This window comes from Palaemon carinicauda, unplaced genomic scaffold (genome assembly GCF_036898095.1).
Source record: "Palaemon carinicauda isolate YSFRI2023 unplaced genomic scaffold, ASM3689809v2 scaffold508, whole genome shotgun sequence".
NCBI classification, from domain to species: Eukaryota; Metazoa; Arthropoda; class Malacostraca; order Decapoda; family Palaemonidae; genus Palaemon; species Palaemon carinicauda.
In genome coordinates this window covers 1-25137 of record NW_027171771.1, presented here as the reverse complement: position 1 = coordinate 25137, position 25137 = coordinate 1, and the positions used below count along the sequence as shown (strand labels likewise).

Here is a 25137-nt window from a genome sequence, read left to right as displayed (position 1 = left end):
TGTGCTGTATATGAAAGAGTAATGAGAAAGTCCAAAGTTGAAAAATTCAAATTTTAGAAAAAATATCTATGATAATTTAATGACTTGTAAATACAACATATAAAAAAATCTTTAAAGTTGCTGATACCTTTACCGAAACAATCCCACTTTAAGAGGAAACAGAACTATGAATATATAAATATAAACTTATACAAAACTGGTTTAAAAAAGTAAGCGAAGATATATAAAATCTGCCAGGACAACGTACCAATGATATGTAATACAAATTAGATCTAAATGTTCAAGAACTTGAGCTGTAAAAATGACTATATTTCAATGTGATGTACGTGTTTTATAAGTCCAACCTAGACTTTTCTTATACTGGAAGTGTGATTGGTATTTATCAACAAGCATTCTGCTATAGGATATCTTCAATTCAAATAACTTTTTGAGGGCAATGAAAATGCTCTATACACGATGCTTCATGAGAAAAATAGAAATTCAATGGATAGTTCGGTAGTTCTGGACTTCCTATGGGATCAACGCATGTAACTTTTTAAAAAATTTCCCCTGACAGTAATAACATGTTGGTGTTTGGAAAAAGTAAAACGGCAGCGGCATCGCTGAGCCGGTATTTCAGACAGCAGGGAGGACACCCTTAAGATGAGACTTAATCAATTTGTAGAATTCACAAAGAGTGAGGTAGGAGAAGATCCCTCAAATGACCTACAGCAATAAGTATCCAGTGTTACATTTAATACATTACAGATCAAGTGCTAATGTACATCCATTTGTGAATTCTCCAGTTAAGAGGGAAACTGGCTGTGAGATCAACTAAATACAGGTTATGTCACATGTAACGTGGGTTATGTAATGGTGGGACCACTCGGCTACAGGAGAACTCTGTAAATTCATTTACAAAGTTACCCAGAGCAAATGGCAATTTTACTTGACCTGAAATTCAGGAAGACTCTGTGAACTTGAACAGGACACTTAAGGATAAAAGGAAACACTTTGTCTTTCTAAGGAATAAAGTACGCTAAGTTGACAAATAAAATGGACAATGATAATGAAATGAATGAGCCAGTTTCCCCAAAATCATACTGCAATTGGAAATGCAAGGATTCAATGGAATCAATTTTTCATCGTAATTCATAATATTGTGTTTTCTTGGCAAAATTTTTGTTCATAAGAAAAATTTATGAATACACTATTATACACTAATAAATTCAGTTATCATAAATTTATGATTTTCCCATTTTTATAAACTCCCAAATTCTAAATGACCTTCCTTGAGATGACAACACAATTATATGAATTAAACTGAAAAAAGGCAGTTCAGCGGCGGGCGAGGATATTGGTTCCACTGAAACTTAACTTTTCCTGATGCAATTGCACACAACAGGGCTGCAAGTGAAAAGGACACACAGCCATATACAAAACTCTGGATCAACATCTAAGTCTTAATGATCAAAACTGCGTGATATCAGTCCTGAAGACTACTAAAACTTATAAGATTACTTCACTTGTCTTACTGTTATCCAAGTTATATATGTGTGTGAAATTTATATGTATAATGTCCAATGTATAACCAGGTGCAAACTCCAGCAATCTCACATGTATGTGGATAATCATTTAAATAAAAATTTCATCTATCATTAACATAACAGAGGTATTTGAAAGCAAATATACAATACATATGCCATCTGAAAAGATGTAAATGCATTACTTTGGTGTGAAAGAATACCTCCTCCTGCACATGGTAAGCAGAGCCCTAATATGGTGGCAGCTCCAAAAAAGCAGTGACCAGGGAAACCCTCGTGGGATGTGTTTATAAATGGTACAAGTGTCTGGAATGATTCACATTGGGAAAGAAATGAACGATAGCGACGGTACTTGTCGTCAAGTTACTGTTGAAGCAGCATTGTGTACAAAGCTGCTAGTAATCACCTACTGCTTAGGTCCACACCTAGAGACACCCAGCTTACGACGGAAAAGGTTGCTTTCAATTCAAACTGTGAGGTATGGTGATTTCCGCAGAGGAGATATGCAAAGATTTACTTGCTCACTGAGGAAGGGGGATGAACTTGTTGCCAATAAGGTGAGCCACTGACTGATTCAAACTGTATTTTGACCAGTAAGTTTCTGAGTTACATTTCTCTAAGGTGATGGCCTAAGCATCCATGGACACAGAGGAGAAGGAGGGTGGAGCACACACGAGCCCCACAAAGCACTAGAAACTTGGAATTACGCCGCCACCACGATCTGGACAAAATCTTAATTGACATACATCTTGCAGAAGCTTTTATTATAATTATTTTTTTTTTTTTGTCCCAAGTGAAATCCTAGTACATGTTGGGCCTTTTATACAGTTCATGCACTCTACCTAACCTAGATGTATACTATAATAAATATTGGATTTTTTTATCATTTAATAATCTATGTACAAATATTATGGGGGACAAAATCACATAAGTCACCCATGCATGTAAGGAATGTCTATTCTTACGGCACTTCTACCAAAAGTACAAACGTTTAGACCACGTGTGAATCATTTGTTATTTTTTGTTTGTGAACTAAAACTAATTTTACTTCATTTTGCAAGTGGGATTTATTTACTTTTGCTAACTACTATATTATGTAGGTAGCAATATGTCTATATCTCCTCTGTATATACGTCATAATATGCATATACATTATCAGTATACAAAAATGTAAACTGAATTTCATATATAAGTGATTATACATGTGTGTGTAAGTGTGTAATTATGTATGTATAAGAGTTGGCATATATGTAAATATATACATATACATATGGTGTATATACATATGCATACATACATACAGTACATATACACAATGACCCCACATGAACTGACTAACCAATATGTGTATTTTTTTCCAGTCGTTGAAATACAAGTAATTAATTCTGTGAATGAACATGGGATCATTAATATGCAGACCATTACACACACATAACATACATATACATATATACAGTATATATATACATATTCATACATACATATATATAAATATAAATAAATATACTGTACATAAACATACACACACATATACATACTGTATATTATTCATTCTCGTAGTTTTACATAATGTACTGAAATTGAAATACATAACTTAATTACCCAGCTACTCCAAGCCTAAGAATATATTTGAACTGTACAAAAGCAGCACAATGCTGCCTTTATATGAGTCCAAACAGTGACATCTTTTCAATAAAGATGTACAAAGTATGTTGAACTGATGTAACCTTACACCAGGATGGACACTTAGTTTATGTGATGGACGCTCTACTTTGATGAACTGAAACACATACTCTCCCCATCATATGAACTTAATTTTGAGTTGAAAGTTTTAGTATAAAAATCAAGACGTGGAAATAAAGATACAAACATTATGGCCTCTTTTGTCTAATAACAATGGCTTTAGCTTCATTGGGAATTTTGGTCAGTAATTTAGTACCCACATTGTTTTTTTTTACTTCTACACATTCTATATTTACTCTGGTATATATCTGATTGAATTTGAATTTCCCGTGGATGTGTTTTAGCGCCTCAGGTGCACCTTTTGAAGTTAGGACAGCGAAGACTGGGTAGTGCAGTTGCAAAGATGCTTCGAAGGGAAGCCATTTCTTTTAGATGTCCAAAGGCATGTCTGCACTGCCTTCAACGGTGTCTAGAAAGTCGTCACCGTCCTCGGCGTCGTCATCTACATGATTACTCACCTCTTCACTGCTGACTATTACATCTGCAAAAGGAAATCACGCTGTTGTCATAAAAATACATATGCTAGATTATTTCATAGCAGTTGATAGAAGTAAAGGAGTACTTTTACACTGACTCTGTTAATAGTGACAACATTACTGCAAAAATTAATTATGTAATTGCATGAATGAAACTTGTTTTCTTTCATGAAATGTGCCAGGGAGAGAGAGAGAGAGAGAGAGAGAGAGAGAGAGAGAGGAGAGAGAGAGAGAGAGAGAGAGAGAGAGAGAGAGAGAGAGAGAGAGAGAGAGAGAGAGAGAGAGAGAGAGAGAGAGAGTCAGTGTTCAATCTTAAGCTGTATGGCACATCTAATGGCAAAACTATTCTGAAGGATAACACATCAAAGTACAAAAATCCAACTCAACTCAGAGGAGAGTAAGGCAAGATTAGTTAAGAAAAGAATAATACAGAGTAGACCCGATGCCTCAATTAAATGAGTACTCTTTTAATCCAATATAATTTGCACATATTTGGAAATACATGGATAAACTCACTGTTAATAGAAGTGTGTACTTTATGAGTTCTGAAGTAAACAACTTATACATAAAATCTTTCCTATATTTAAAAAATACCTCCATGATATTCAAGCTAGGTAAAGAACATTTGAACTAGAAATTGATGTTCTCACTTTTCATCTCCCACTGGAGAGATAACAGCCGAAAGGCATGGTTCCATGTGATTGTCCTATAATAATGATAATAATAATTATAATAATAATAACTGATAATCAAAATGATAATATTGAGTGATAAAAATAATTGTAAAAAATCCAAAAGGCAGAAAAGACTGTAAAAGTAGTTTGTCTCACCACTAGCACTTGCTAGTACTGTACCTCTAAAAATTACATAATATTGCATGTTTTGGTATCTTTGTATTGCAGAAACTTTATGATACACTTGACCCTTAAGGATGCCACTATTATCAACGGCGAGTCTCTGTTATTTTATCGGTCCTTAAATTCCATTCATCCTTTCAGCAGTAATCTTTCACATAATCTATATCGGAGGATGTTTATGCAAGTGAAGAAAAATTACTAGCATTTATCTTCTGAAATTATTATTATTATTATTATTATTATTATTATTATTGCAGTATTATTATTATTACAAGCTAAGCTACAACACTAGCTAGAAAAGTAGGATGCCATAAGCCCAAGGACTCCAACAGAGAAAATAGTCCAGTGAGGAAATGAAATAAGGAAACGTATAGAACAGTGTGCCTGAGTTTACCCTAAAGGAAGAGAATAACCCAAGGCATTGGAAAACCATGATAAAGAGGCAATGGTACTACCCAAGATTAGATAACAATGGTTTGATTCTGGAGTGTCCTTCTTTTAGAAGAGCTGCTTATCATAGCTAAAGGACACTCCAAAATCAAACCATTGTTCTCAGGCCTTGGATAGTGCCATAGCCTCTGTACCATGGTTTTTCACTGTCTTGGGATAAAGTTCTCTTGCTTGAGGGTAAACTTGGGCAAACTATTCTATCTTATTTCTCTTCCTCTTGTTTTTTTAGTTTATATAGTTTGTATATGAAAGATTTATTTTAATATTGTTATCATTCTTAAAATATTTTATTTTAATTATTAATTACTTCTCTTTTAGATTCCTTATTTCTTGTATTCACTGGGCTATTTTCCCTGTTGGAGCCCTCGGGCATATAGCATCCTGATTTTTTAACTAGGGTTGTATCTTAGCAAGTAATAATAATAATAATAATAATAATAATAATAATAATAATAATAATAATACTAATAAAGTCTCTTTAACCAATAAATAATGGAAGATAGCCACTGAACAATTACAGGGCAATAGTTAACCCCTTGAGAAAAGAAGAATTTTTCATTGGTTATCTTAGTGTTGTTAGGTGTATGAAAAAACAGAATGTGTGAAGAATAGGCCAGACAATAGTCTGTATATGTAGGTAAGGTAAAAGCAAGCCATAACTAGGGAGAGACCCAATGTGGTACTATCTGGTCAGTCAAAGGACCCAACGGCTTTGAAGTGGTAGCATCTCAATGGGTGGCTGGTGTCTTTGTCAACCTAGTATAAGTAATGAAAGCTCACACTCCTTCAGCAATGCATCAAAATGATTTGCTGATTTATATTCACAAAAGGATTGACTAATTAAAAGTGGCCTGACAATGTTGGGACTTGGTAACCAACACTATGATCCTAACAAATGAATGTTGATATGCTCAGGTTGAATAGAAATGATAGCAGCAAGACCCATTCTTACTTTTAGAACAGTTGGATTTGACTGTATTCACAAAACCCTTTGGTTTTCTTGTCCTTTTTCCAGGAATAAAGAAATTGATCGCCATGATCACCAAGCTAGGATTAATCTAATCATTTTGTTGTTGGAGATGATGTCCTTCAAGGTCTGCTTGGTCAAGGAGATCCAGTTGGCTATTACCACAATGTAATGATGCTGAATTTAAGGCCCAATAAGAGGTAGCTCAAACAGCTGTACTTCTTACTACCTCAGTCTAACAATCCTTTTCTAAAACATATTTTTGTGTACAAATTGCACTCTACAACTGAACTGTTTCCTGATAAGCAAAAGAAAATCAGATGCTTTTGTGTACTCATAACTTCTATAGTCCATTTCTTTTAGCGAGGCATATTTGCACCGACTTGCAGCGGTGCTTTTTTAGCTCGGAAAAGTTTCCTGATTGCTGATTGGTTGGACAAGATAATTCTAACCAATCAGCGATCAGGAAACTTTTCCTAGCTTAAAGGGCACCGCTGCGAGTCGGTGCAACTCTGCCTCGCTAAAAAAAATGGATTATAGGTGATGAATGAACTCTTCGGTCATGTTGTGACCAGCTAAATAAATTATAAACAACTGTACTTAGTAAACAAAATTGTTTACCTGACAGGATCTAAAAGCTATAGAGGACTGCTTTCAAACCAAGTACATACCACAATTTGGTGTGTTTCGAGTGCGTGTGTTGGGGAGTTCCACGCCATGCCTGTCAACACACCAGCATACCCCAGCCCCGGCATGACATTGAGTTGCCTGGTAATAACCCTCACTGTCACATTCTGGGATATACCCACCTGCAAGAAATACATAATCTACAGGTAGTTATCAAAATTTCCCAAAAAAGGATTTGAGAAGTATAACACAAAAACGATTATATAATTGAATTTATTTCCTAATTCTAAAATATTGAAATAGAAAATACAGAGTAGAATAAGATATGAATTACATTACCAAAGACATATATTATAAGAGAAACAAGAGTTATGATAGAGAAGCTGTAAAATTTGCACAAATCTGGAGACAAAATGATGAAAGGAAAAAAAAGCAGAGGGACAGAAATTAATAAAAAACATGAGGCCTGGGGTAGGTAAATTGAGAGGGCTAACTGAAATTAGAATAATTCATTTTAAATTTACTCCATACTTTATATATGCTTTTATATTAATTACAGATTGATAACTATATTGTTATTTAATAAAACCAAAAAAGCAAAGTACTTCAACGTTCTTATGTCTAGTTACATTGGCAAGAATTAAGTAGGGGATATTTATTGCAGTAATACAGTAAACTTTGTTTTAACAGGAAGTTAAGCTGAAAGTTTAGCAAAAAGTAAAATAAGGCTAATCATAATTTGAATGCTTTAAAAAATAATAATATCTGGAGTGAATCTCAGTACAGAGCTATAAAATATAAGCAAAGAAAATCACTTAAAAAAACTAAATCATGTACCGTAATTTACGAATATGATAGCTTCCATCAATAATAACTATACTGTATATTCTTTTAACAAATTTCAAGGGATTACCACAAACAACCAACAGTTTTAAGTTTTGGTTATAATCATTTAAATATGTTTGCAATGTTAAGTTTGATCTTATGATACTTTATATACATATCATCCCCGAATAAAAGGAAATTATCCTTATTCTTTAAAGATTTAAATGTCCCTTATGAATGGTAGAAGCAAGGGACAGGACAATACCCTAGAGACTGTCAATATATAAATATATGATTAGCACCCAAGACTCTGCTCCATCTAGCTAGGACCACACCCAAGACTCTGCTAGGACCAGGAAGGGTTAGACAATGGCTGCTGATTTCTCATCAGGTAGACCTACAGGCTCCCCCAAACACCCCATCCCTAGCTTACAAGGCTGGTGAGACTGCAGACACTACTAGAAACTATTGAACACGAATGGTAGGGAAGTTTCCAATAGGTGCAATAAAACTGATTTTGACGTGGGAAAAATCTATTTTTGGGCTCGAGCCATATCGTCCTGATGGAAGTTCCTTCCGGCAGCTTCCTACTGTATAATATTTCTGCAAGTGATATTACAAGAGAATTACCGTCAGGTATCACAGATTTCTAAACCCCGGAATGACTATCCTAAGATATCGTATATAATCAGAGACGTATCTGTAGATAACCATAGATATCTGCACCCCAAACAGACTTAACCCAGTCTAGGAATCTAAGGAGGAGGATAGGTGAGGAGCTGTTACATATCCTCTTCCTTCATAGTACTGTTCGTCTCTTATGAACTTATTCCTTTGTAAGTCAAATGTATTTGAACTTCTCCTACAAGATCCCAGAGTAGAATGCTTATTTTATATGGCTAAGTAAATAGAAAACAGATCTAACGGAATATACTGTACAGTGTATCACGAATAAACATAAAACAAACAAAAGCTAAGAAAATAGACAATATAATATGTTTTTGTGAAGCCCTCAAGAGTATGAGATTTCCATATAGAAGAAATAACAGCTCTAAAACAGTACACTAAAAGTAACATACATTTTCACTAAAACTTTCCCATAATCAGACATGAAGTGAATCTTCTCCGCTGATTTCTGTGACATACACTTTCTGGTTAAGTTTGCATCAAGTCTAGATCTTTATATATGACATTTTCTCATGATATCTAAGGCCTTCATACTAGTGTTCATCTTGTCATTTCCAAACCTTCTAACTTTTTGACCAAATGTTCCTTATAATTCTCAATCAATTGTTCAAATGAACTAAACCTTAATACAGTGCATGTATATTTTGCTTCATTGAGCAATTTAGTGTATCCTGTACCTCTCTCAGACTTTTTTACTTCCTGGGGGACCACAGGCCTATCTGCTGTGCAGGGTTGTAACTGGAGATTTGGGGGATGGGGGCTACGTTAGAAAGGGGTGCCCCTCCCTTTACCCTGGCGAGAGGCGAGCGAAACCTGATTAGTTGGAAAGTACAGGGCACTAATAAAAATAGTTGGAGGGTAGAGGGGCACTAATAAAAATAGTTGGAAGGTAGAGGGGCATTAATAAAAATAGTTGGAAGGTAGAGGGGCACTAATAAAAATAGTTGGAGGGTAGAGGGGCACTAATAAAAATAGTTGGAGGGTAGAGGGGCACTAATAAAAATAGTTGGAGGGTAGAGGGGCACTAATAAAAATTGTTGGAAGGTAGAGGGGTACTAATAAAAAAATCAATCCCTTTTAGGTGCAGTTTTATACTTTCCAAGATGCTATTGAGGTTGTCTTTATAGATACTTTGAAAATAAAATGGTATTATACTTATATACAGTACTTTTACTTTCTGACTCTGCTTTGGAGATCCCTCTCTTTGGAGGCTTGGGAAGCATTTAAAAAAAAAAGGCCTCCCTATATCCACTTTACCTATGCCACTACTGCAGTGTTATTAACAGTCACTGAGTAATCTTCCCTGGTCCTATGTTTATATATTCAGTCTTTAGGACATGGTGGGACAACATCACGGCCCATCCTTTGCCTCTAACACTCATGGGCTGCCTTCAAATCTTTAAACAATATCTGTGAACCTTGTATCCAATATAAGCAGCCTTTCAAAATTTCTATTTAGTTTGTTAGTACCTATTCCCTGCTCAGACACTCTATAGAGTAATATAGTCCTATACAGTACAGTATAAGCATCGTGAATGTCTGCTATATAGTCTTTACCAATAGCGAATTCTTATTCACCATTTGTTGTGGCTACTTTTTTTTTTTTTCAGTACCCTTTCAATGCATCCTTCACAGTTTAATGTGTCCCTAAGTCAAGGAAATTATGACTATATTAAAAATTTTCTCTTTCAACAATATAGGACCTTTTCTTTGTTCCTTTCTTCCTCATTTGCTTCTCATACATATTTTGTTCATTGTAAATTTCTTACTCAAAAAATATTTTGCAACCCCTAGCTTCTTTTATGAAACATTAGAATACAATAAATGAATTTTTTACATGCAATACAGTAGCTCCTAAAGGATTTGATCACTCAATCAAGATATTAAAAATTCGGCTAAATAGTCTGCTTACCGAGAAGGCCCTTGCTTTGCTTGCGCAGGGCTGCGCATGGCCTCTCTGACTTGTCGAAACATTTACACCACTCTCGGGATGATAGGAAGATGTCCCTGTAAGAGTTCATAATAAAAATTAGCTACAAGTAAATTTCTTACATGCAATAATAATTACAATCACATAATTAGGTTAACAATACTGAACATATACACCAACAGTAAACTACTTTTTAGTTTAAAATGGCTATGATGGACAAGAAAATTATCTAGATTTTATCAACTTTCATATGTAGGTTTAAAATCATTAAATTCTTTTCTATCCTGCTTTTGTAATATCCTGCACTTCTTCAGGAATTGATCAACATCTAAATCAAAGTTGTTGCTGGTCTTCATTTCAATAATCTTGTATTTCACTGATATTAATTGTTGGTAAGGGACCTCTGGTAGTGGTTCTAACACGCCCCAGTTACTATACCGACACTCTATTAGAGTGAGCGAGCTGGGTTTATTCCTGGCATTCCATGCAACTTTTTTCTCTGGGATATTCAGCAGTATTTATACCTTAGAAATGGTGCTTTAAGGAACATTTCACGGAGCGACACAGGTCCCTCGCCCAGAAATAGATTTTTCCTTTGTCAAAATCCCTTTATTAATGCCTGTAGGTTACAATGCTTAAATATTTTCAAAAGCATGAAGTTAATTAAAATATAATTGAAAACCAAAGTTATTATGAAAAATAACTGTTAAAGAGATTTTCATCTTTATATGACAATTACAAATGGGATTTTTGTGAAATTACTATCAGGCGGTAAATGTCCCCTCGTTACTACCTTATGATGAAAAAGCTAAAACTATTTTACCTAATGCCATTCAAAAGGATAATTTAAAACTAATGTTTGGGCCCAGTGATTTTGTGTGCTAATTTTTATTAGTAGCATTGCTGTTGCTACTTTTTTCAGTAACCTTTCAATACCTAATTCACAGTCCAATGTGTTCCTAAAGTCAAAGAAGTTATGAATACTTTCAAATCTTTCTATTTTTCTACAATATAGGACCTTCTCTTCATGTTATCATGACAACACCATCAACAAAAAGTACCTTGGTTACAGTAAAATAAAGAGTATTTAAATTTTAATTGAATCTTCTTTAAAAAAAAATTATGCCCCTCCTTTCAGTTACATATCCAGTAGACTCCATATTTATAATTTTCAAACAATTAATGTACTAAGTCAGAAAATATATGCTGAAAAATATTAATGCCAACATACATACCTGCTTCGCTCAATGATCTACAGGAAACTCATACAACATTTCTTTCAGATGATATTCTGGTCTACATGCCCACATGAAAGGATTTTACAATGTTTTAAACGTTAGGGTGGCTAAGCGAGTTTCTACATTATCAGAAAGGGTCCTATGCTTTCTAGTTTTCCTGAAGTTGTTAAATTATCTATAAATGCATTGGATAGTGGGACTGATGTCGATGAATATTTTCTTTATACAATTTGAGTAAATGATTTATAACCATTTACATATTTCTATAAAATAAGAGAATTATTGAGAGATTAGCTTGCCTAATTTGAAATATTTCCTCAACTCTAAAGAGACTCATTGAAGTAAGTAGTATCAGTGATAATCCATTTTTACATATTAACAAATGGAGGATAAACAGAAATGTCTTCTCTGAGTTTGTTGAAACCAATCTAGTATTGTACATTAATTAAGAAGCTTGATTGATACAATTTATGATCATCTAGATTTTTTAACACTACCTGTACACTGATTCCCCCATTTTTCTTTCAGAAGCACTCCCAAATTAAATCAGTTGGCGACGAAAGAGTTGATTTTGGTGGTTTCGTATTTGAGAAACTTTGCAAACATGTCCGACTAGTTTTGATATGTATCAATTGCACTGCATGTTTATAGTTTACAAGCATGCATAAAATTTAGGTTTCCCACAGTGTGCTCAAAACCAGGTGATCAATTTGGGAGAAAACTAAAGTCAAAAGTTTTTCCAGATATTGGCAGGAGTTTAATTACACTCTGAAATCATTAAACTTTTCAGGCCCAACCCCTTCCCGATGATTTGGCATTTAAGCCTCGGGACAATTTCTTTTGACATTTTACTTAACTCGGCATCAAAACTATACAAAATAGGACTAAAATTTCAATTGTGTAGTTGAATAAATTTCCTTTCCATTGATATATAATGTAACATATTTTGTGAAATTCTCTGATACGTAAAAAATAGACAAAAAACTGGTAATTACTGGACGTAAATTACATCATTTGGAGACAAAAGGAGTAGTTTTCATTTAAAGTAAATAACATCTTATGGCACTCAATAAATTAAGACTTTGCAATGTTGGAAAACATAAAGGTGTAATATTGTGGAATTTCATTAAAACTGATCATATGCTTTTACAAACGTCCTCACAAACAGTCTTATTCAATAAAGTATTATCACTAAGTAATAGAATTTAGGAATATTTAAGAAAGACAAATATATGGCTATACAAGTTGTGTTATCAATTTGTCATAATGATATTGAGGATTTTCATTAAAACTGACCATATGATTTTCCAAACTTCCTAAAGTCCCAAACAGTGTTGTACCTTACCTCTTCTAGGAGAAGGGCACTCCAAAATCAAACCATTGTTCTCTAATCTTGGGTAGTGCCATAGCCTCTGTACCATGGTCTCCACTGTATTGGGTTAGAGTTCTTTTGCTTGAGGTACGCTATTCTATTTTATTTCTCTTCCTTTTGTTTTGTTGAAGTTTATATAGTTTATATATGAGATATTTATTTTAATGTTACTCTTTTTCAAATATTTTATTTTTCCTTGTTTCCTTTCCTCACTGGGCTATTTTCCCAGTTGTAGCCCCTGGGCTTATAACATCCTGCTTTTCTAACTAGGGTTGTAGCTTAGCAAGTAATAATAATAATAATAATTGAAGCAAGCATGCTTCCTAACTAACCAAAAACACAGCTACAAAGACTTTCGTAGCAATGTTCCTCTTTACATTGAAACATTTCCTCAAAATTTGTTCAAATCAAACTTAGTTCCACTATTTCTTAATCATAGCTACACTAATGGCAGGAATTATCTAACCTCATCCATACTTTTGTTAATTAATGACTACTCCATCTCTCATCTTTCTCTTTTCAGGAACATGCACTCTATACTTAAAAAGGGATTTTGACGAAGGAAAAATCTATTTCTGGGCGAGGGACCTGTGTCGTCCGGTGAAATGCTCCTTATAACACCATTTCTAAGGTATAAATACTGCTAAATATACCAGAGAAAAAATGTTGCATGGAATGCCAGGAATATACCCAGCTCGCTCACCCTTATAGGGTGTCGGTGTAGAAACTGGGGAGTGTTAAAACCACTATCAGAGGTCACTTACTAATTAGTCTTCTCCTTCCTCAACATTCCCCGTTACTACGAGGTGCCGTTTTACATCCGACTACTGCCCCTTTTCTCTCTCTCTCTCTCTCTCTGTCTCTCTCTCTCTCAATACGCAATCCGTCAACATGACTAAATATTTAGGTAGATATGAAGACACATACACAGACACACACGGAGAATCAACCATACCCTCCCCCATTCCTAACTATAACCTCTATCCCCAGGGTATGACTACTCTCTCTTCACCCCTACCCAAGGGAAGAGGAGAGACTAAGTAGTTATACATCTATATACTCATATATAGCTGCCAGGCACTTGCTTTTCATTATATTGTGGAGATTAGTGTCTGAAATAAGGAAAATTCAGTTCTGTAAATAAATATTCATTAAAAAAGCACCCCTTTACCTATCCAAATCACAGCGATCAATGAAGGGCTTGATACAACGCTCGTGGTCGTCATGTTCCAGTTGGTACAATTCTTTCACACTCAGCCGACCGTCATGATCACCGTCCAGGTGACCCAGCATCCAGGAAACCTCAGGTTTGCACCATAAGGGAGCTGGAAAAATAAAGAAGTTTTAGAACAGTGGTAACGTGTTTGCCTCGCATTCGCGTGGCAAGAGATCGATCCCCGCCCAGGGCCGTGAGTTTAAGCTGTTTACTGGGGAGGCTACTGCTGGGGTAGGGCACCACAGTGGGGGGTTGGGCTTGCCCGGCTGACGTTCTGGTGAGCATCTATTCTGATGGAACTGGAACTGAAACCAGACACCTTTAACATTTAACCTTTAAATATACGTCCATGACTGTTAATGGTTTTGAAGGGGGCACATGAATGGCAGAGGCAAGGGACAGTGACACTGCCCTAGCTAGCAGGACAATGCCCAAGAGATTCACCATATATACATATTAGTGCCCAAACCCCACTCCACCCAAGCTAGGACTAAGGAGGGCCAGGTAGTGGCTGCTGATGACTCAGCAGGTAGACCTATAGGCTTCCCCAAAGTCATTTTCCTTGGCTCACAAGGATGGTGAGGTTGCTGACACTACAAGAGACTATCGAGCTTGAGAGGGACACGAACCCCATTCCGGCAGAATGCCAGGCAGGGACTTTTCCAATAGGCTACCACAGGAAAGATAATTGAATTTCGAATCGGAAAATAAAATGATTATTGAATGATTAATACAAAAATACAGTATTAAGTCAGGTGCAAAACAAAGACATCATATATACAAATTGTAAAAAAAAAAAAAAAAAAAACTGTTAAGGCAACTGAAACATTCCTATGATGAAAAAGGTAAAATTAAGACATGTTCATGTTAAGGGTGAAAAAAATCTTAGATTTAAAAAAACTGAGGTTATATTGTCATATAAGCAATAAAACAGGATGTTATCATTTCCAAATACTAACCATACACACTTAATATATTTAGTCATTAAAATGTCTAACCCTGGGGTATATCTTTACAATAAATACAGTCTAATTAAAACAAAAATTATTTTTATTTGAGAAAGACCTGAAAAACAAGCAAACTTATTTTCATTTGAGACAGACTTTGTTGATAGATAACTATTCTCTAATAAATTATAGTCAATTTTTTTTAGCGAGGCATTTTTGCACCGACTCGCAGCGGTGCCCTTTTAGCTCGGAAAAGTTTCCTGATCACTGATTGGTTGGACAAGGTAATTCTAACCAATCAAAGATCAGGAAACTTTTCTGAGCTAAAAGGGCACCGCTGCGAGTCGGTGCAAAAATGCCTCGCTAAAAAAAATTGACTATAGCTAATAATTGTATAAAAAAAGTAATCGGTGCTACTATACTGTGATGCCGACCCTCATTTCCTGTTCCTACTTCAATATGGGGATTCAAATCTATTATAGGGTGATTCCTACCAAGCAAACAACCAAATACAGTAATGTAATATTTCCCTTCCAAGGTGTTATTACAAGAGTAACACTTCAATTAAGCGTTATCAAACTAACTAAACAAGCATACAGTGTAAACGAAACGACCATTTTACCTAACCTAACCTAACCTGAAGTGCATTTTAAGGATTTTTCTGCATGTTTTATAGAATAGAATAGATTGGAATAGTGTTAAGAAGTATGTTTTATCTATCCTCCTTTGGTAGGAATCACCTCACACCCAAAAAAATAGGGTAGGGATCACCTCACACCCGAAAAATAGGGTAGGGATCACCTCACACCCGAAAAATTGGGTAGGAATCACCTCACACCCGAAAAATAGGGTAGGAATCACACTATAGTAGCACCAAATAATCTTATTTTTATGTGAGAAAAACCTTGCTGATAAATAACTATACTATATGAAAATAGCTGATAATTGGCAAAAATTAAACTTATTTTCATTTGATAGTAGATTATACTTAGGCAAAATAACCGATAACTGGCTCTTTAGGATGTAATTATCTAAAAAATATAGCCTACATAGAAATGCTCATTAAAACAAGACCCAATTCTCTTGCTGTACACTGAGGCACATTATTATTTCTGTTTCCTTATTTTCCTGTTGGAGCCCTTGGGCTTATAGCATCCTGCTTTTCCAACAAGGATTGTAACTTAGCAAATAATAATAATAATAATATAGTATAAGGTCAATTAACCCACCAACATAGAACGAAAATGTTGATGGAACTTGTTAAACAAAATTACAAAACAAAATAATAATAATAATAATAATAATAATAACAATAATAATAATAATAATAATACTGTAATAATATAGTATAAGGTCAATTAACCCACCAACATAGAACGAAAATGTTGATGGAATTTGTTAAACAAAATCATAAAACAAACGAAGACACAAACTAACCTGTTGAGACCGAGTTAGATCTGCTCCTGGAATCAGCCATGATAACTGAGAACCAGTCAAGCATACGGTTGCCCATCGCTTCTAAAGCATCTTGAGTGCATTCTGAAAAAGAAACAATTATAAAAGTAAAGTATATCAACATTACTAGCCCTTACTATAGTCAATTCTTTTTACTGAGGCAGATTTACACCGACTCACAGGGGTGCCTTTTTAGCTCGGAAAAGTTTCCGAGCTGATTGGTTGGACAAGATAATTCTAACCAATCAGATAGTAAGAAAAAATTCCGAGTTAAAAGGGCACCGCTGTGAGTTGGTGCAAATGCCCCTCATTAAAAAAAATTGAGTATAGTCCACTGCAGAACAATGGCCTCGGATATGCTTTTCCACTTGCACATCTGTTTATAGTAATTTCTATGTCAGTCTATGCTAACAAATTTTGTTAGTTCATCAACTCATCTCCTCTTCATTCACATGCTTCTTTTGTAATCTCTCTCTCTCTCTCTCTCTCTCTCTCTCTCTCTCTCTCTCTCTCTCTCTCTCTCTCTCTCACCATATATATACTATATATATATATATATATATATATATATATATATATATATATATATATATATATATATATATATATATATATATATATATATATATACACACACACACACACACACACATATATATATATATATATATATATATATATATATATATATATATATATATATATACATACATACATACATACGTACATACACACACATACACTGTATCAAAAATCTTACTGAAAGGCCCCCTCATCTCAAAACAAAGACTATCCTATGTCAAGCACTATTTTTTTCAGAAGTGGGGCTGTTTATCCACTGTTCTTGGGCCTTTACTGTAGAAGACAAGTTCATCAAATTAATTATTCAGGCAATTAAAGAAAAACCACTTCTCTGAATAGAGGATATTTATTGAAGACTCGAAACAAGCCCTTGTCTTTCTCTCAGACTCTTGATCTTTTTTTTCTTTTTTTGCGTGCTTTTGTTATGAAGGACCTCTTCTATCTCTGGCATAATTACAAAGTATAACATTCAATGCTGAATTGGAAATATTATTGTTGAATGAATATTTTCCTGTTATCTATTTATCTATAAAATGCTCCGGGATGTCTAAAATCATTAAGGGGATTTGCTTTTTAGTTCATCGTAAGTGAAGCTATTTTAGGACAACCATATAAAAAAGAAAACGTTTAAAATGTCTAATGACACTGTAGGGACTCTTACAATGAAAAAAAATCCTGTAGAAAGATCTGAAGGTTTTAGAGGTTGTGCATGAATGGCAGAGACAAGGGAAAGAACAATGCCCTAGACACTGACCAATATATACACACGATCAGCACACAAGCTCCCTCCTCATCAAGCTAGGACCAGGGAGATCCAGGCAATGGCTGCTGATGACTCATCAGCTAGACTTATAGGTTCCCCCAAACCCCCATCTCACAAGGATGATAAGGTTAAAAACACTATCAGAAACCACTGATCTTGGGCGAGGCTTTAACTCCCGTCCAACAGATAGCCAGGTAAGGATGTTTCCAATAGACTAGATTTCTTTTAAAGCACCCTCCCTATTATTGTGGATGCCTCGAAAAGCCTCTGAGCTCTGGAGTAACTACTAAAACACACATGACAATAAAAGAAATTTCTTAAAAACTACTGGGTATCAAACGGAAGGTTTAATCGTCCCTGTTGAAGCCCTTGGGCTTATAGCATCATGCTTTTCCAACTAGGGTTGTAGCTTGGCTAATAATAATAATAATAATAATAATAATAATAATAATAATAATAATAAAACTACAAACCTAACATCTAGAAACTCAGAACACTCTTATGCTTTCCCACCGTTATCCTTAAATTAAGGGGCGGTTGCCTAATACACCTTCTAGTAGTATCAAGCAAGGCTTATAATTTGGCAGAGGGTTTTGACAATAGCATGCCCTTGCAGTTATCAACCAGTTATTGGTAGTGGGCCTTGCGTTTCGCTAAATGGTCCCACTGCAAGACAGCAGTTTCCACAGTTACTGGCAGTGGGCCATGTCTTTTGTTGAAAGGTAAGACTGCAAAGTAGCAGTTGCACATTTAGTTCGCTTTCTAGGCCCCACACGATGTACAGTCTTCATACATCAAACAAAATAAGCGCTTCTTATTGTAAATGAACCCAATAAGAATAATAACTAAAAAAGCACTCTGAGAGTGCAGACATCCACCACGGCAGCTTATTTCTCGAAACCAGCTTGCCTTTCCCAGAATCAATATAGACCGTAAGCTTATTTGAAGTCTGAGTGACAATTATGTGCAAACTTGGGGTTAAGATTATAGTTAATTCGGTCGACCTTTTGCTCGACCTTGACCTTGACCTTTGACCTAGGACTTTCAAAATTGTATCACTTCCACGTCTCAACATAAAAATTAATCCATGAAAGTTTCACTACTCCATGAGTAGAATTGTGGCCAGGAAGTTGTTCACAAGCAAACAAGGGCGAAAACATAACCTCCTCCGAACTTCGTCGACGGGAGTAATAATAATAATAATAATATAATCTCCAGAACGTAAGAACATATTCTTTATAAAAGTAGGGCTAAATAATGAGTAGGAGGTCCCTCCAAACAATAAACAGGTAGATATCGATGGGGATTTAGCGAGCTATCTGTACCGAAAAATATCCGTGTCACCAAAAAGTTAATCTAAAATAATATCTACAACTTCGTTTCAAGAAGTGCTTAGTAATATGCAAAAGACATTATTAGTCCAGTTGAATTTTTCAACAGAATGTATGAAAATGATTTTATCAGTCTTTAAGAGGTATTGCTCAAAAGTGGCCTCCTTATCAGCTTCAAACCTCTGGCCACTGAAGAGACTGAAATTTTCATGTAAATTATACATTTTTCATAATCTCATGGCGTTCAAAAGAACTCCAGATATGAATATGCTAAAGCAATTCGAAATTTTCATGTAAATTATACATTTCTCATAATCTCATGGCGTTCAAAAGAACTCCAGGTATGAATATGCTGAAGCAATTCAAGTTAATTTACAAGAATGACATCTACAACTTCGTCCCAAGAAGTTATTAGTAATTTGTAGAAGACATTATGAGTCCAGTTGAATTTTCTAACAAAATTTAGGGCCTCCTTGTCAGAGACAACTAAATGAAAACTTCAGATCTCTGGCCACTGAAGAGATTAGAAATTTTCATGTAAATTATAAATTTTTCATAATCTCTTGGCCTTTAAAGAACTCTCAGTTCTGAAAATGCTGAAGCAATTTAAATAACTGCTTAAGCATTTAAGATACTTTTAAAAAATTCTAAACCAAATGAATAAATCTTTTATCATTGAAAATAAAAATAAAATCTTACTGCTTTCTGTTTCTAGGGACATTCACTAGAAGCAAAGTTTCATTTTAAAAGAAATCCAAAAATTTCATTCTTTAATTGATCTAAAATACTAAAAGAAACTGATTACTAAAGATAAGTTAACGTTTTAAACAGCCATACACACACAAACACTCTCTCTCACACACACACACACACACACACACACACACACATATATATATATATATATATATATATATATATATATATATATATATATATATATATATATATATATATATATATATATATATATATATATATATATATATATATATATATATATATATACTAATTTAGAATTTTCTGAAATTAATTCAATGCCCAAAACATTAGCTATCTCTCTTCTAGGATAAATTTAGTACTTGAGTTTTTACGATGAAATTATACAAATTCATACCATCCTAAAACTCTTTCTCATAAGATCAATTTAGTTCTTACCATTTGGACCCCAGACTGTATTGGCGGCCTTGTGCTTAGACTCTTCACTTGGCCAAGGCCACTGTCGGCGTTGTGCCTGTGGGAAAAAAACAAACAAAAATAAACTCCATTAACAACAAGATTTATGGGTCGACCTGTGACGCCCAGTGAAAAGGGTCCTTCCTTACACTTGATTATTAGGTTACTACAGGATAAATCAAACGAAACCTAGATTATTAAATAATTAGGTTAAAACGACAGGAAAAGTCATGCCATTAGTCTCGATCAGAAGGGATATTTGATATGTAAAAGGTTAAGTTAGTTGTGGTGAAGAAGAAACGAAGAGAATACCAAGTAGATTAAAAAAATTATTATTTTATTTCTTTCCCTCGTCTGAAGGGTGACGGTGAATACCTAAGGGGTATTGCCTATCACTGTAGAGTTTTTCTGAGAGAGAGAGAGAGAGAGAGAGAGAGAGAGAGAGAGAGATGTGAATACCTAAAGGCTTTGGCCTATCAATGTAACGAGAGAGAGAGAGAGAGAGAGAGAGAGAGAGAGAGAGAGTTGAAGGTGAATACCTAAAGGCTTTGGCCTAACAATGTAGCAAAATATTTTATTCTGAGAGAGAGAGAGAGAGAGAGAGAGAGAGAGAGAGAGAGCATATTCCATCTTAAATTGATAAGAGAAATGACAGATATGGCCAGAAATAGGATGATAAAAAGATAAGAAACCCACCTCTGTCTATATCTCTATTTTGCCTACGGATACCCTGCCTGTCTTACCCCTCAATTTGATCAATTTTGGTTAAGCACACACCTATTGCATTTCTTAGTTCCCCCTTTTCCCCTCCCCTTTTCTTATTTCGGACCTCGGATCTCACATAAAGCAGCCCCAAGTTCATAAGACTGTCGTAACCCAGAGATATACGATCGCAAACAAAGTTTATATTGATATCTAAAGTCTTCTCTCAAAGATAGCTCTTAAGAGGTGGAGAACTTGTGGACCATTCATCTCGCTGACTATTTACACCCTTCGGCAGCCTCGTCTCCCGTGTACGATGAGGAAGTAAGAGGCAGGGAAAAAGAGGACTTTCAGGGGTATTCCGAAGGGTATTTCATAGAGTAAGAGGTAGAGAAAGATGAGTTTCAAGGGTATTTCATAGGGAGTAGGAGGCAGAGAGAAAGATGACGTTCAAGGGTATTTCATAGGGAGTAAAAGGCAGAGAGAAAGAGGACTTTCAAGGGTATTCTGAAGGGTATTTCATAGGGAGTAAGAGGCAGAAAGAGGACTTTGAATTGTATTCTGAAGGGTATTTCATAGAGAGAAAGAGGCAGAAAGAGGACTTTCAAGGGTATTCCGAAGGGTATTTCATAGGGAGTAAGAGGCAGAGAGAACAAGGACTTTCAGGGGTATTCTGAAGGGTATTTCATAGGGAGTAAGAGGCAGAGAGAAGGATGACTTTCAAGGGTATTTCATAGGGAGTAAGAGGCAGGGAAAAGAGGAATTTTAAGGGTATTCCGAAGGGTATTTCATAGGGATGTAAGAGGCAGAGAGAAAGATGACTTTCAAGGGTATTTCATAGGGAGTAAGAGGAAGAGAAAAAGAGGAATTTTAAGGGTATTCCGAAGGGTATTTCATAGGGAGTAAGAGGTAGAGAGAAAGGGGACTTTCAAGGGTATTCTGAAGGGTATTTCATAGGGAGAAAGAGGCAGAGAGAAAGAGGAATTTTAAGGGTATTCCAAAGGAAGTAAGAGGGAGGGATAAAGGGGACTTTCAAGGGTATTCAAAAGGGAGTAAGAGGCAGAGAGAAAGAGGACTTTCAAGGGTATTCCGAAGGGTATTTCATAGGGAGTAAGAGACAGAGAGAAAGAGGACTTTCAAGGGTATGCCAAAGGGTATTTTATAGTGAGTAAGAGGCAGAAAAAAGAAGAATTTTAAGGGTATTCCAAAGGATATTCCAAAGGAAATAAGAGGTAGAGAAAAAAAGGGGCCTTCAAGGGTATTCCGAAGGGTATTTAAAAGGTAGTGAGAGGCAAAGAGAAAGAGGGCCTTCAAGGGTATTCCAAAGGGTATTTCATCGGGAGTAAGAGGAACTTCTAGGGTATTCCAAAGGGTATTTCATGGGGAGTAAGCGGCAGAAAAAGAGGAATTTTAATGGTATTCCTAAGGGTATTTCATTGGGAGTAAGGAGGGCCTTCAAGGATATTCCTAAGGGTATTTTATAACATGTTCCCTTTCCAGAGATTTTGCCGAGTACAAATATCAGCCGGTGCAAATATGGCAATATGCTTTTAGGAGACGTAAAGTATGAATAGACACACTTTTGCTGTTTTCATATTACTTTGGCGATATAAAATATCTGTAACCCTATTAAAAAAAGGTTTAGTATTTTGCAAAAGACCTTAGGAGTCTGTTGCGACTGGCAATAGTCTACAATGAAAAAGAGATACTTTAAGAGGAAGGCTTTCATAATCATCATCATCATCTCCTCCTACGCCTATTGACGCATAGGATTCCTAGCTTTCATAATACGTGAAAAAAAAGCTTAAAATGCAATTATGTAAACAAGCTGTAAAGAAATATTTAGATAAGATAATGAAACTCCTAACTGATGAATACAATTCCCTGCAAACACTTAATTTGAAAAGAGAAACAAACATAAAGAAACAAACATAAACAAACAAACTCACGTTGTACTTGTCTGTCTTTCTGAAGGCATCTTTCAAATATTTGGAGTTGTACTTGTTGTAATTGCTCTTGTCCCGAGCTGCGCTGTTCTTGCTTCCCTTGACCTTGGCGAAGCGGCTGCGAACCCTGTTGTTGTACTTGTTGTTATTGTTATTGTTGTTGTTGTTGTTGTTCCCCCCTTCTCTGGAGTGCTTCTCTCTTCTGCCCGTGGCGCTGTTGTTGTTGCTGTTCTCGTTGTTGTTATCTTTGACGCGGCCTCGGGTCGTGTTATCACGGTCCTCGTTGGCGTTGGAGGATGCTGTGGCTGCCGAGGAAGAGGAGGAAGAAGAGGAGGGGTCTGGTGTGCTGTTCCCGCTGGAGGAAGAGGAAGAGGAGGAGACGTCCTTGGTCGCTCTTAACTTGTTGAGGTAAGCGCCCATGCGCTCACGTTGGCGCTCTTTCTTCGTGATGTGGGATGTGGGGTCTGCTGGAAGAGACAAGAGCCGTTACAACGGTATTTCAACCTTCTACTACAAGGGCTACTACTACTGTTACTGATAATCAAGGCAAGTCACTTACATCCTCCTGCTAATACAAATTTCAATATGAAATACAATGAACTTATTATTTCTGACAATTACTAATCTACAAATTACAAAATGATAGATTTTCAAATTGAAAGATGATCATCAACTCTAATTAAAAAAAATATTTGATGAAATTTCAGGAAAACATTTCTTCGATAAGAAATTTCATAGCATATCTTACATATTTACAATTACTAGCATTTGACATTCCCGTCCACACAATAACATCCATAACGAATATTCGATCCCTAAAACAAACTTTCAGTCCGGTAAAATATATTTTTAGAATATCATCATCTCCAAAATCTTAATGATATTCAAAATATTCCAGAGTGCTTGTGTAATTCATGGAACTAGAGGGGCACTCAGTAGAGCGCAGACCTCCACCGCGCCAGCTTATATCTCGACCTTTTGCTCGACCTTGACCTTTGACCTTAACATGTATTAATTGGCGTGGATTTTCATACACTCAAATATGAACCAGGTTTGAAGTCTCTGTGACAACGAAGTCAAAACTTGTGGCTCATTACGTGAACTGGACATTTTCCTTGACCGTGACCTTAACCTTTCAAACTTTAATCATTTATAGCTTTTTACATAACAGTTAATACCTGCGAGTTTCATTACTCCACGATTAAAATTGTGGTCAAGAAGCTGTTCACAAACAAACACACAAAAAGAAGCGAAAACAAACTTCCTTCCAACTTTGTTGGTGGAGGTAATAAGTTATAAATCTTGGAACAATACGTTATAATTCATGGAACAATAAGATGTAAATCTTGGAACAATAAGATGTAAATCTTGGAAGAAAAACTTATAAATCTTGGAACAATAAGATGTAAGTCTTGGAACAATAAGTTTTAATTCCTGGAACAATAAGATGTAAGTCTTGGAACAAAAACTTATAAATCTTGGAACAATAAGATGTAAGTCTTGGAACAATAAGTTTTAATTCCTGGAACAATAAGATGTAAGTCTTGGAACAAAAACTTATAAATCTTGGAACAATAAGATGTAAGTCTTGGAACAAAAACTTATAAATCTTGGAACAATAAGATGTAAGTCTTGGAACAATAAGTTTTAATTCCTGGAACAATAAGATGGTACTATTTAGGCCTGGAAATTTCGTAAGCAATTTTAGAGAATAGATTGCATTGATTGATAAGATTGATTTCCAGATCACAATTATTTGAATAGCCATTTTCCGTTTTTATTTCAACCCAAAAATTACTTTTCCATTTCAAATAACATTCTGAAATCCAGGCATCATTGAGAGAGAGAGAGAGAGAGAGAGAGAGAGAGAGAGAGAGAGATGCTGGTGTGTATTTGGCAAAGGAGGTACAGGGGAACTAAGATGCCGGTGTATAAGGATGTGCAGGAGAACTATAAGATACCGAGGTGTATTTGGCAAAGGAGGTGTGGGGGAAATATAAGACACCGGTGTGTAAAAGGCAAAGGAGGTGCAGGGGAACTAAGACACCAGTGTGCATTGTGTATTTGGCAAAGGCGGTGCAGGGGAACTAAGACACCAGTGTGTATTTGGCAAAGGAGGTGCAGGGGAACTAAGACGCCAGTCAGTATGTATTTGGCAAGGAGGTGTAGGGGAACTAAGATGCCAGTGTGCACTGTGTATTTGGCAAAGGCGGTGCAGGGGAACTATAAGGGGAAGGGAAGGAGAGAGCGATCTATACAGGGGGCTTTGGAGGGGGGGGAGGGGGAGAGGGGGGGGAGGGGGTGAGGGGGGGAGGGGGGAAAAC

At 35.7% G+C, this 25137-nt stretch overlaps 1 protein-coding gene across 1 annotated transcript; it reads right to left on the bottom strand.

Moving 5' to 3' along the window:
- Positions 1-572: 572 nt before the first annotated feature.
- Positions 573-23276, bottom strand: LOC137637057 (proteoglycan Cow-like). The gene is made up of 7 exons (XM_068369364.1): positions 22817-23276; positions 20148-20223; positions 16296-16397; positions 13867-14020; positions 10068-10162; positions 6688-6825; positions 573-3747 (listed from the first exon to the last, which is right to left on the bottom strand). Exons 1-7 carry the CDS (start codon positions 23231-23233, stop codon positions 3635-3637), a joined length of 1095 nt encoding a protein of 364 aa, XP_068225465.1. The 5' UTR covers positions 23234-23276; the 3' UTR covers positions 573-3634.
- Between the last annotated feature and the right edge of the window lie 1861 nt (positions 23277-25137).

What these genes read in the sequence shown, in the direction of transcription:
- LOC137637057 (XM_068369364.1), bottom strand. Translation starts at nt 23,233, where the DNA reads ATGGGCGCTTACCTCAACAAGTTAAGAGCGACCAAGGACGTCTCCTCC. An exon ending in GAAAGACAGACAAGTACAAC is followed by an intron (nt 20,224 to 22,816) that starts GTGAGTTTGTTT and finishes TTTTTCCCACAG; the next exon opens with GCACAACGCCGACAGTGGCC. An exon ending in TACAGTCTGGGGTCCAAATG is followed by an intron (nt 16,398 to 20,147) that starts GTAAGAACTAAA and finishes TTTCTTTTTCAG; the next exon opens with AATGCACTCAAGATGCTTTA.